Source organism: Gastrolobium bilobum, unplaced genomic scaffold, assembly GCF_033153095.1.
Source record: "Gastrolobium bilobum isolate Gb01-03AN ecotype WA unplaced genomic scaffold, APGP_CSIRO_Gbil_v1 utg45992, whole genome shotgun sequence".
Taxonomy (NCBI): Eukaryota; Viridiplantae; Streptophyta; class Magnoliopsida; order Fabales; family Fabaceae; genus Gastrolobium; species Gastrolobium bilobum.
In genome coordinates this window covers 8317-22604 of record NW_026899912.1, presented here as the reverse complement: position 1 = coordinate 22604, position 14288 = coordinate 8317, and the positions used below count along the sequence as shown (strand labels likewise).

At 33.1% G+C, this 14288-nt stretch overlaps 1 protein-coding gene across 2 annotated transcripts; it reads left to right on the top strand.

The window, feature by feature from the left end:
- The first annotated feature begins 1789 nt into the window (after positions 1 to 1789).
- LOC133294171 (cysteine-rich receptor-like protein kinase 42) lies at positions 1790 to 5557 on the top strand. 2 transcript variants are annotated; one of them, XM_061492819.1, is made up of 6 exons: positions 1790 to 2653; positions 3097 to 3210; positions 3310 to 3660; positions 3736 to 3970; positions 4591 to 4735; positions 4844 to 5557. In XM_061492819.1, exons 1-6 carry the CDS (start codon positions 1861 to 1863, stop codon positions 5222 to 5224), a joined length of 2019 nt encoding a protein of 672 aa, XP_061348803.1. In that variant the 5' UTR covers positions 1790 to 1860; the 3' UTR covers positions 5225 to 5557. The 2 variants fall into 2 exon arrangements, with proteins under 2 accessions (XP_061348803.1, XP_061348804.1); XM_061492820.1 differs by lacking the exons at positions 4591 to 4735; positions 4844 to 5557 and having other exon boundaries at positions 3736 to 3974.
- The last annotated feature ends 8731 nt before the right edge of the window (positions 5558 to 14288 follow it).

The following is a 14288-nucleotide window of genomic DNA, read 5'->3' as shown; positions in this document are numbered from 1 at the left end:
ATTTTAAATTTAAATTCTTTTGTTTAAATTATGCATGTTTTCTGTATAACTTTAAATATTTTTCTTTTTAATCTATATTTTTAAAATTTTATCTAAATTAACTATACATATCTTTCTTATAACTTCAAATAATTTTTCTTTAATATCTATACTTCTTAATTTTATACTTATATAAAAATGCACGTATAATACATACTTAGTATCACTTTAATTATTTATTTATTTTTGATAAACTATCACTTTAATTATTTATTATTAATTGAGAAGTTACAAAATCTCAGCAACAAACTTTTTAACATTTTTAATTTTTTTTAAGCTAAATTATATTTTTATTATTTAATACAATTAAATGATGACCTTACTAAATAATCTGAATTCGCTTGATACTGATAATATTTATAATTTTATTTTATAATAAAAACTGTGTTAGAAAAATATAAAACAATATATTCATCCTATCCCTGTTCAAATAAGTCGGTAAATTCTAATTCGTAATGTCTCTGTTCCCATTGTTAGCTGTCTGCGGTGGATACACATACACACATGGTTGGTTATCTAAGGAGGGTCTCATCCGACACGTAGCACACCGACGCATTGATTTTGTTGCCCTAGTCAAATTGGGACCACTTATGTAGTGCATTTGTCAAACGCAAAAAATAAACACTAAGCACCTGTTAGATTATTGTTTTTGAAAATAAGTTTTTGATTTTAAAAAAAAAATAGAATTTGTTTTTGATAAGGTCTTTTTTACAAAATAATTCTAAAATTATAATTCCTTTTTAGTTTTTAGAATTAAATTAAGAGAATATGTCTGATTTATTCTTGTTTTATGTTTTGATTTTTAACTTTCAAAATAGAAAAAACACAAAAAATACTTATTTCATTAACTATTCTACAAAACAGTTTTTTTTTTTTAAATAATAATAACACAATCAAACAAGCTCTTAAAATACCAACCAGGTTTTGAATTTATTCTGACTTGAGTTTCAACAAAATAATGATTAAAATGGACATAATATTAGTAATTTAAAAAGATAAAAATATTTATCACAATTCATTGATATATTAGTGTTAGTAATTAAATAACTTGTTCTTATCTGTTTTACAAGTTTTATCATTAAAATTGTTATAATTGATCTCTTGACATTCATATTATATCTTGAGTTAATAACCAGACTCGTTATAGCCAAAAAAAAAAAGTCAAAATTAAAATTAAAATTAAAATTTCGATGGAATTTGAGGTTAGAAGTTTGATCCGTTAGCCTTTGGACTATACTATGCAAAATTCAAAATTATTTTTTAAGTTAATGTGATTCTAAGAAAAAATTATCAAAATAATGCAGTAAAACACAAGGGATTGTACATGTTTACATGATTAATAATAATTTGCCCCCGGCGTAAAACACACCCGTGTATGTGAATTAAACAGCACAATACCATATATTTTACTGCATTATTCTGGTAAATTCTCTTAAAATCACATTGACTTGGTAAAATTATTTATTACTTGCATGAAAAATGCGTCAAAAGGCCTTGATCTGCCATTTAACTACCTTTTCATTTTTAGGAGAAAAGTGATTATGTTTAGGCAAGCAGATTTGTGTCTACACACAGTGTCCTAGTCCACAAGTATGGGGGTAAGACAGCAATAAACTAAGCAACAAGAAGAAGAAATTTTGAAGTTGACAACTGTTGACTATTTTTCCCAGTGCTCTCTCTCTCTCTCTCTCTGTCTCTTCTTTCAACACTCTCACACAATAACACAAAGGCAGCAAGAGAAAAAGACCTTATAACTCTTTCCCACAAGTAGGGAAAAACAGTAGTTAAAGACTTAAAGCCATAATAACATCATAGCAAGAAATGTTCTCCAAAAACAGTTCAAATCCAATCTACAACAAGAAGAAGAACCCATCATGGTTTCTCTTCACTATAGTTTTCCTCTCATCTTTACTACCCCACTCACTTTCTGATCCAAGAATCTCAGAAGCTGGACTCTATTGTGGCACATCCAAAGCCCCATTAAAAGCCAACTACATCCCAAGTTTCATCAAAGAAATGGAGAGCCTCTCACAGGTTGTTACCAACCACAACTGGGGCACTCACTTTGTGAACATCTCAGGAGCCATTCCAATCTATGGCTTTGCACAATGCTTCAAAGACCTTTCTCACACTGATTGCCTTCTCTGCTATGCTGCAAGCCGCACCAAGCTCCCTAGATGCCTCCCTTCTGTCTCTGCTCGCATATACCTTGATGGATGCTTCCTTCGCTATGATAACTATAGTTTCTACTCTGAGGTCACTGACCCTTTGATGGATACAGTTAACTGCACCTCCCAGAATGGTGTGGCTGTTGATGAAGCTGAAAGGTTTGAGCTTCAGAAGAGTGTTGCTGAAGTGGTTGATAGAGTTGCAGTGTTGGCTGTTGATAAGGGAGGTGGGTTTTCTGTGGGAGAAGTTGAGGGTGTTTATGCTTTGGCACAGTGCTGGAACACTGTTGGGAGTGATGGGTGCAGAGATTGCTTGATGAAAGCTGGGAAGGAGGTTAAAGGTTGCTTGCCAAAGAGGGAAGGGAGGGCCTTGAATGCTGGGTGTTATTTGAGATATTCAACTGAGAAGTTCTACAATGAAGAAGGTGCAGGAGAGGGTGGAAACTGTAAGTGTGTTATTGCTTTTTAGATTATAGTTTTTCTATTTCACATTTTTTCTAGATAATTGGATTATGGAGAGACTTGGAGCAATGGAAAGATTGCTTTTTGTGATCGAAAGATCAATGATTTTGAGTCTGGAAAACAACCTTTTTGAAAATCTGCAAGAATAATATACCATCGACCTTTATATGTACCCTCATAAGTTGGGGAGTCTTGTGTGCCGAGATTTGTCTTTGCCCTTTAATTGGATCATGGGAATTAAACCTCACCTTGGAATTTTCTTTTTATTCATTTGTTTGTTTATTTATTTCATATTCATTGTCTGTTGTAAAGAAAAGTTCTGTTACTCTTCAATTTTCCTATGCTACTGAACTTTGGCCTAAATAAATTCTAGATCTATGTTCATAGATGGCACTGAGAGAGAAAATATTTCTTTTCCATTTTTCAGGGTCTTTAAGAAGAGGAGCCATAATAGCAGCAGTGTTAGCTGCAGCTGCAGTTATGATGCTTGCTTTCTCTGCCTGTTATGCAGTCTTCAGGAAATTATCAAAGATAAGAAAAGGTGAAAATTCATGAAATGAAATTATCATTATTCACCAATAAGATATATTTGTGAGTTGTGAGTCTTAACTTTCTTATGCTGTGTTTCTTTTCTCCTCAGAAAACAATAATCTTGGTCAGATTTCCTCTTCTATAAGCAAATCTAGCTTGAATTACAAATACGAAACTCTTGAGAAGGCCACAGATTATTTCAACTCTTCAAGAAAAATAGGCCAAGGAGGAGCTGGTTCAGTTTTCAGAGGTATTCTACCAAATGGGAAAGTTGTTGCAGTTAAGAGATTGATCTTCAATAACAGGCATTGGGTTGATGAGTTCTTCAATGAAGTAAATTTGATTAGTGGAATTGAACACAAGAACCTTGTCAAACTATTAGGTTGTAGCATTGAAGGGCCTGAGAGTCTCCTTGTGTATGAGTACTTACCCAAAAAGAGTTTAGATCAATTTATCTTTGGTAAGTTCACTTCATAAGATCAAATGCTTATTTATCTATAGTTTCAGGAAGGTGACACACTAATCTTCTTTGCAGAAAAGAACAAAACTCAGATTCTAAGCTGGAAACAAAGGTTTAATATCATTCTTGGAACAGCAGAAGGGCTTGCATATCTTCATGGAGGCACTAAAATAAGAATCATCCATAGAGACATCAAAAGCAGTAATGTTCTTCTGGATGAGAATCTCACTCCTAAGATTGCAGATTTTGGCCTTGCCCGGTGTTTTGCTGCTGATAAGACACATTTGAGCACTGGAATTGCTGGAACACTGTAAGTCCTTGATTTTAGTATTTGCTCACCCAACAGCTTAAGCTTTTGGGTTGAATTGGTTCTTTACATGGTATCAGAGCCTCGGTGTACCGGGTTCGATCCTCGCCGCCCCCCACTTTCTTTCAAGTGGAATTTCTTTGTTCGCACAGGTAGGTGGGCCTGTGCATTGTCCACCCTTCAAGCCCAGTGGGCTCTCGTGTGAGGGGGCGTGTTGAGATATATAAAACCATTAATGTAGCCTCACCCAACAGCTTAAGCTTTTGGGTTGAATTGGTTCTTTACAATGTTCACCATATATAATAACTATACATACATAATAAGCATGTCAGTTCCTGAAATATGCTGCTGCTTTTAAGGAGCTATTCAATCAAGTTAGGTAAAAACGCAATATAAGTTTTGATAAACCTTTTCAGTTTAAATCCTTAAAGAATATGGATCACGAAAAGTTTCCTAATGTAGATTTCTAGCACAACCCTTTTTGTGAAAAGGCACTCCTAGCATGTAAAGAAACCATTCAACACAAAAGCTTGAGCTATTATTTAAAACTAGTAGTAATTTTATTCATTTCTCTAACATGTTCCATAGTCTTATTAACACTTGATTTTTCATTTCTGGAGCAGAGGTTACATGGCTCCTGAGTACCTAATTCGAGGACAACTTACAGATAAAGCTGATGTTTATAGTTTTGGAGTACTTGTTATGGAGATTGTATGTGGCAGGAGGAATAATGTCTTTAGAGAGGACTCTGGCTCCCTTCTACAAACTGTAAGATAGTGCCTAATTTGCATAAAACTTGTTTTTTTAGGCTTACTGGATTCAACACCTTTTGTGTGCTTGTTATTACCAACTGAAAAATTGCTCTTTTGGCAACAGGTTTGGAAACTTTACCGATCAAACAAATTGGCTGAAGCTGTTGATTCTTGCTTGGGAGGTGATTTTCCTGAAACTGAAGCATCAAGGGTGTTTCACATTGGATTGCTTTGCACACAAGCTTCTGCTTCCCTTAGGCCATCAATGGGCCAAGTTGTTTACATGTTAAGTAATTCAAATGTAGATGTTCCAACACCAAATCAACCCCCATTTTTGAACACTGGAGTGCTAGACTCAGATAGCTCCATTCGGTCTTATAGCACAAGCAGCTTTATATCCAATGCCTTAAAGAAGATTGGTGTGTCCTACAGCTCCTCAGAGTCTTCTAGTTCACACAACTCAGTTGGGCCATCAAAAAGTAAAGAACCAGTTATCCAAGCTTGATTTCCAATAGATTCATAGGTTTTGGGAAGTCATGTCCATATGTTGTTTATTATAATTAGTAACAAAGTTTGAAAGATTAGAGTTGACCAAATACATGTAAGATAGCAAGTGAGCAAAGTTGATTAAGGTTGAACAACAGTTCACTAACTGTAGAAAGATGATTAACGTGACATGGTTCGAAGCCTCTTGTTTGCAATGTTACCATTATTTTTAGGTTTAGTGGGTTTGTTTTAAAGGACACAAGTTATGTGTTTTTAACAGTTTTAACTATGTATTTTGGAGAATGTATAGTTATAATATTAAAGTTAGGGATAAGATTCGTTTACAATTTTTTTTTTTCAAATTACACTAAGTACGACCGGTCGTACACTGCATGATTAAAGTATAACCGGTCGTACTTAGTGTAGTTTGTAAGAGTTTGTAAACAAAAAAGTTTGTAAATATAATCTGCCCCTTAAAGTTATACTTCTTTCTTTCTTTTTTCATAAATTGTATGCTGACGTGAATAGTAAAAAAAATACAATTTTAATATTATAATTATTTATGTCCAAAAATATATAATTAAGAACTGCTAAAAGGATATAAAATTTGTGTCATTTAAAATTTCATTGCTTTTTCCCCTTATTTTTATCGGTGATTCCGTACAAAAAAGAAAGAGAGAGATCTCATGGCACACAGAACATGTGTAATTTTACTAAGAATAAAAACATTAAATATGAGAAATCATAACCATACAAAGGTGAAAATAAATATAAAGTATTAAATATAGAGAATCATAATCATATAAAGATGAAAATAAATATAACTATTAGATCAATATAATCGATCTAACGGTGAAATTGATTGGTAGTAACATTAATAGTAACACTAATTGATTGTTACAATATTTTTCTCCTTAAAAAAAATAATGCTCAAATCTAAAGGCTTGTATAAATTTATAGGGATTGATCACTCCCTAATTTCTCCCTCGCTCCGGATATATGATTTACAACTCGATCACGTCTAATATGGTCCAATCCTTAATTCTGTTTTATAAAGTAAGAAAAAAGTGCGTATCATTTTAAAAGATTTAAAATTGTGTCATTTTAAAAGAGAGAAAGAGATAAATAAAGAAGGAGAGAGAATTGACAAAAAAAATAAAGGTGTGAGTTTCGCCTAGAGTAAAATGATATAAGTTGTGTCATTTAAAAGGATAAATATTTTTCCCATAAAATAATATCCGCTAACCTGTTACGATTTCATTAGAAGTATTTATAAAAATTATTGACGAATTTCCTTTGCCAAATTTGGTAATAACATCAAAGATGATTAACCTTAGGATTTTATTAGTGTTATGTAACATAATGTAAGTGTTGTTTCCAACCCTCACATCAAAAGGGAGAGAGAAAATGAAATGATGAAAGAGAAAGAAAAATGTGTAGACCTCACCTCTTTAATGTGTGTAGAAAAGTAAAGTTATATTATGTTAAATGATAAACATAAAACCCTTAACCTTATTATCATACGTGAAAATGTCATGCATGTGAAATAACAGCTTCGGTTAGGTTATAATTTAGGGGTTAAATAACATAGGTGGGAACAATTATTGTGGTTCTGTAGAAGTGAAACAGGATATTTACACGGTAGGATGGTAGCTGAAATTCAAATTGATGCTGATGTGATGCAATTTTCAAAAATTGAAAAGATGAATGGGAAATTGAAAAGATGAAGCTACAGTGTAATAAATTTTCTTCCTAATTCAACAGCTGGTAGAGTTACTTGTTAACAGCTAAAACCAGTTATGCAGTTTGGCACAGGATGTGGGTCCCAGCCATTACTTGGAGTGCCACGTGAGACGAAGGTGGATGGGGTTTTGTGGGACATACCATTTACAAATTACAAGTGCTAAGCTACGAGAGAATGAAACTCGGAGAAATCTCACTATCTCAGTGTGGTCCTGCTCATTCATTTATTATGACAAAAGCAATGTCCAACTACTTGCTCCACCAACAACTTCAGTCTAATAAAATCGATTTATTTGTTTTTAAAATGATACCTTAATATTATGTTACTTATTTTTTTTTTTGAAATATTTCAATCGGTTTATTGTTTCACAACTAATCCGATTTAGAACGGTTCCAGGATTAAGGTTTTAAACCCCTCCCAAAGATGGTACTGGAGAGATTTGAACACATGCTCGCACTTCACCTGCTTAGCTCTCATGCGCCAAATAAGGTACCACCATTTGGTAATATTATGTTACTTCTTGATTATGAGATAAGATACTTTGATACCAGCGTCAAATTTTAAAATTTGATACCAAATCATACCCGTTGATTTTCGTCAATCAACGACTATTATTTATTGGGAATCAAATTTATTAATTACTATTAATTTCCAATAAATGATAACTGTTGATTAGCAAAAATCAACAGATAGAATTTAGTGTTAAATTTTAAAATTTGACACAGGTGTCAAAGGATCCTGTCTCCTTGATTATTATTATTATTATTATTTCAAGACTTGATAATTTATATATTTATTTTTTTACAATTTTTAGTCTATTAATTTTTAAAACAATTTTCATTGCTTTTGAACAATTGGAAATGAAAACAAAGGAAGGAATATTACAATAAAATTGAGATACAAACTCAATATGATTTAAGAAAATAATATAAATAAAAATGTATGCATCACCAATAACTTTTCGGTTGAGATTGTTTATCTAATTAGAGAACCTTATTAATGAGTGATGTTATATAATTTTAGTAGATAGTGACTGACAAGATATAATGACAGTGAATTTTACCCGATTAAGTTCACAAGCGAGGAGAGACCCATTGTCTTTAATTGTGTCACTTTTGGGCAACTAAACCTTTGAAATAACTTTGTAATGGCCGTCAAAAGTAAAAAAGAATCCATCTCCCGCATTCCAGAAGGTATTACTCATTGAAATTGTGGTAATCTTATCTATCTTTTTTCAATCAGGGCTAATCCAAACACAATTGGTGAATGTATTCAGCAGTCAGCACCATGCCCTTTCTGCTTGGTTATTCAGTACTTGGTGTGGTTGCGACAACTGACACTTTTAGGCAATAAGTGTACAACAAAATTTTATAGAACACCCTTATCAGTCAAATCAAGCATTTGCATTTGAGGGATTAATCTTCAGTAATACGGTCGTATTGAGTAACTAGTTTGATGGTCGTATTATAATTATATATTCTGAAAAATAATAATTATAATATTAAAGTTATGTCAGCTAATGTGAAAAAAAAAAAATTAATATTATAACTATATATTTTTCAGAGTACATAATTATAATATAATTGTCATATTAAGTGCTTAGTACGACGAGGATGGTACTCAAAATTTGTTCTCTTAATTGTTCGCATTTAAGAGTCTCCACCCAACAACAATACCAACACAACTAATATAACAATAACATTCACCGTACCTAACTTACTCACTCTACCCAACAAGGCTACTCTAGATACTCAACCCCACGAATGTACCAATATCGGTACTAAAAAGGAAACATTTCATGATTTGATGGGAATACTTAAAAAGATATGGATTAAAATATATAAAAAAATTTCTTCTTTTGGAAAAAAGATGTACCAACTTGGGTACATCTGATGCACGAAAGAAATATTTGCTCATTACACCTTTCTCAAGCAGGTCATTAATTTAATTTTTTTTTTTATGTTACATCAAATCTTAGCCATGCCTTGATTTCTTGTGCATTAATAACTCACATAATTAATAACTATAATAGTTAGATATAAGTGATATCAATAGTGTTCCGGATTTGATCCATGGATCCCACATTATTTATTAATAACATCCTAATGTTAGTATTTGGGTGTCCTAGAGACAATCTTATGATTAAATAAGGACATAGATGTAGACCTTTTTAATATTGTCGAAAATAAATAAAAACACTCTTTATCTTGTTTCATAATTCTGTCTCGATATTAATGTTAATATATTATGAATAACTTGATAAACTCTGTGGAATAAAATAGGTATCTCTTGAGTATCTGTGATGAGATCACAATCATGAGGATTCAAGAATACCGGATGTTTATTCCTAATTTTATGTTCTTAGTCTAGAGATACTGAGAATGGGGTCAGTGATCTCGGGTAAGACTAGCACGACTTATCTACTTGTATATGGATACAAGGTATAGACCTCATATGCTACAGATGTGGAGATGTCTTAGCTAAAGTCGTGGGTGGACCTATAAGGGTATAGCTCGCACTGAACAGACCCACAAAGAGACTCTATGAGGAACTCTCACAGAGAGTATCATTAGAGTAGTCTCTTTATATTTGGGTATGTCTTTCCTAAGACCAGAATTTATTACCTAGACTGTGTTCTAGAAGGCATGCTTTGATTGTGCACCTCGTCTGCCTGAAACATGGAGACTCATAGGTATACTGTTGGGCTTGTCCTGAAAGAACACAGGGCTAGGGTGATAAGCTGAAGGAATTCGTCAAATCTCTGTGAGAGAATAGGTTATCTGTAAACCGGAGAAATCGGAATGACATTTACAGGGACTCGGGAATCTATGCATAGTAAAAGAGATCATGAGATGATCTGCCTTTAGAGTCTGTAAATTGAAGATTCCTTATTTTGAATAAAGCTTACCCTAAACCGCAGGGGTTGATACGCTTCCTTACCCTAGGTTTTATGGGAAGGTAACCGAGACGAAAGGAAATATATACGGCAACCAAATATATGTAATAGGATGATCAAGTCACTAATCTAACTAGTTCTGGGGCAACAAAACATTGCTAGTGCTCTGTGTTGTCATTAGATGGGTTGTGGGCTTATTGGGCCCAAGCCCATTTATGTCAGTGGCTATGTTGTTATTAGCCCAAGAAGTAGTTTGGAACTCCACAGATAGGGTGGAGGGTGCATGAACTAAGTAATGGGCTTGGATAGTCCAAGATATTACTAATTAATTTAATTAGTTAAATTAATTATCAAATGTTTAAATTTTGAATTTTGAATTTGAAATTTGAATTTTGAATTTTGAAATTTAAATTTTGAAATTCGAATTTTGAATTTTGAATTTGAAATTTGAATTTTGAAATTTGAATTTTGAATTTGAAATTTGAAATTTGAAATTTGAATTTTGAATTTTGAAATTTGAATTTTGAATTTGAAATTTGAATTTAGAATTTTGAATTTGAATTTAGAATTTGAATTTGAATTTAGAATTTAAGTGTTTGAAAGTTTGAATTCAAATGTTTGAAATTCGAATTTGAATTGACTATGAAAAAGTTGTTTCATAACAAAAGGATAAGATGAGATCTTGTTGGAACATATCAAGAGAAAATCTTTTGGACATAATCTAAGAAGATTTGGGGTGCTGATTTGGCTGTTGGTTAGTCATCAGAATCAGCTCCAGAAGATACGATCTGTTGGGAGAATATTTGAGTGATTTGATTCAAGTTTGAATACAACTACTCAAATGTATCTGGTTATTATTTAGGCTATATGGGGCACACCATATAGCTGAATATATGATGATATATGATCAAATATTTGATTAGGCTTTGAACCTAATATCATAAAGATATGATATGATGTTGTTGGCAAGATTTGATAAAATTTGATTTGCAACAAATCCTCTTGTTTCTCCTAATTGGTGCGCCCTTTTGAAGGGATTTTGAGGATCAAAAATCTGATTACATCATGAATCTCTTGATCACTACTTGTGCGCCTAATAGTATATATGTTCCTCCTAGGGTTTTGTAAAAGGTCTAAGCCATTCTCTCCTTATTCCTGCGCCACTTTTGTGAGGTTTTCTCTCTGAAAACTTCACTCTTCTAAACATTTTTACATAGTCTCCTTTCATCACACATTGAGCGCATAGCAAGCCTTATTGTGGTGATCAATCAGCGGCTTTACTGGAAGGAGTTCCTGTATCTAGACGCGGGTGGTGTGGATCAACGTTAGAGGGTCTGAACCCTTCAGACCTACCTTCATCATCTTAAGTTTTCACGAACAAGGTATGACATACGTCTTAAAGTATGTATCTTGACATGCATGTGTATTCCGCTTGCGGAAAATTTTTATTTTTCCCTCTCACATGCTACGGCCTTCAAGGCCAATTCGAACTTTAACAAATTAGGATAAGCTAATGATCCAAATGCTAAGGGATAAGATCTATCACTTTATCCCCTAATAATTTGACTCACTCAATCATTCACACATACAGGTAATCTCATCTATAAATAGCAGGTTAAGCCTCTCGGATACACATTTTTTGAACCTTACGCTCTTAGTTATCACTGTGCTCACACAGACACACACCACGTTTTTCAGCCTTGAGCATTTTCATGCACGGTGATCTATCATCCCTTGGGGAGTCTCTTCCATATGACTGTGAGTGCACAAATCCAATACTAAATACAACCATATGGTTTACATTCATTATCGTCTCGGATCAATCAAATAGCATTATGTGTATAACTTAAATGAGGGTAAATTGATTAGCACAATTAGCCTAGATGTGCAGCATACTCATTGTTATACTCTATGTAATATCCCTTGATTATTAATCAAAGAACGTTGCTTACATAATTTGAGTTTAATTCTATGGGCCTGTTTGGTGCACCTAATAAGAGGGATAAGATAGGATAGACTATCCTATCATATCCTTATTTATTGTTTGGTGAACCACTAGGATGGGATAGGATAGTCTTATCCTTTTGGCTTCTCTTATCCTATTAATAGGCTGATATCTAATCCTAAGGGGAGGCTTGGGTTAAGAGGGGATAGGATAGGATAATAAAAATTATTTTTTATTTTTCCCACTATAACCCTCCCCATACATGAACCCAGCACCCCGATATCTACTCCGACGGCGCACCCGCCATATGGTCCGCCGAAACGGTGCCACCATGGACATGGATTTGGAGGTTCTGATGCTTCTTCTGCATCGTAGTGATTATCCGATATCATCATCAAAAGGGTTTCGTCATAAACCTTGTGATGTTGAAACCCAAATTCTGGAAAAAAAAAAAAACAAAACAATAACTTCACATAACGGACTCTAATTTATCTTCAAAACATTGGGCTTTACTTGTCCTCTTTCACCATTTGGGTATTTTGATTGTCGCTTGGCATTTCACCATCTCTATCATTGTTTGTGGTTTCAATTATCTTTTTTGATTTTTTAATTACCTATTTAATATTATTATTTTTTTAATTTAAATTTATATCATGAGATTGATTTTCATGTATTATAATATACTTTTTTTTTTTAAAAAAGTTTTAGAAATTTTGAATAAATTAAAAATAGAAATTAATGTATAAATAAGTTAAAAGAAAAAAAATAAAAGTATATAAAATTATGTTATAAAGGGTATTTTCGTCTATTTATATCATATCTCGGCGCTATCTGGTTGACTTCAAACACATGATAGGATAATATAATCCTATCAGACTGTCTATCCAGTGTACATCAAAAACAGTATAGGATATGCTTATCATGCCCATATCATATCCTATCTGTTCTTATCATATCCTATCTGTTCTTATCATATCCTATCTACCAAACGAGCCCTACATGTATACTATAAATAAGACTTGGAATGTAAGTTTTACAAAAAATGACTTTATTACGGAATGTTAGAGTTCAAACTATTAAACCAACATACAAAATGTTACATAAAATGACTTCATTACGGAATGCTAGTATATAGAAAGTATAATAAACCAGATTGAATTGCACCTAGTGAAATTATATGATGTGATGTGATTTGATTTGATTTGAGAGAGGAAACAATCTCTATAATAACCTAAATAATTAATTTATCTTAATGAGAAATATTTAGTAACTAGAAAGGATTAATTAAATGAAAAAATTAATTTTTAAGTTAATTCATTTTTCAGGGCAAAAGAGCAAATATTAGAAGTTTTTGGACAAAAATATAATTAAATAAAAGTTACCCAAAGCTTTTAAATAATTTGGTGTGATCCATTTCATACGATTTCCATGAGCCTAAATTAATAGCCATTGGTTAAAGTAGGTGTGGGTGATTAAACTAGAGCTAGAAACATACAAGAGAGAAAAGTAAAACACAAAAAGACAAAGTGTTTTTTTACCAAAAGCTATACCTTCTCTCTATTCCTTCACATTTTCTCCCATCAGCTCTCTTTTTTCCTCCTCCTCTATTTCTCAAGAAATTGATCTCTTCTTCCTCTCAAGAGAACCCATCGACCAAGTGTAACACCCCGTATATATCCGGTAATGTTATTATACTATCGTATTAAGCAGCGCTTAATTAAAAATGCGGAATATCTTTTTCTTTTCGATTATGATGTCATTATCATTACCAACTTGCTTATTAATCAATTAATAAAACATCGCCTGTATGTAATTGCAATAAAGCAGCTAACTGAAATACCTCGTTAAATAAAATAACATAATGTATGGCTCTAGTCACGGAACTACAACACGTAGAACGGACCAACTATCAGTTTATACAGTCAAACTCAAAAGTACTAACGACACAGTGGCATGGACAACTCCCATGCTCACCCAAATAAGGCAACAAATCCCAACATAAGTCTCAACATGAACAGCATATAATAGTGCGGAAAACATAAACAGCATCCAATCCAGTCATGCTAGCAAATAAGCAGTAATATCATAATCAGCTAAGCTCTGGCCTCCTGCCGCCAGAGGCATCAGTCACCATACTACCTGAACCTGAAATAAGCTTTCCCCAAACGTGGGGTGAGATCTCTAAACAAGAAATCTCAGTAAGACAAGGGGTCCTCAAGGATCTTCCACTCCAAGCTCACTTACATGTGCAATATAAGTTTAAAACCAGTTCATCAATATCATTTCTAAAACAGTGCAATGCAGCAGATAATCATGTCATGTGTGTCAATTCTATTCTACTGGCTAGAGAAATGCAGGATTTATATATGCCAAATACCCACACATAGTGCAAGACGCCACTTGCATTCACCCCGGATCACCATATCGTATGACGCCACATACTCAGGCTTACCGTCAAGATGAAACAACACATGCATATTAAAAGCCATTACACATAA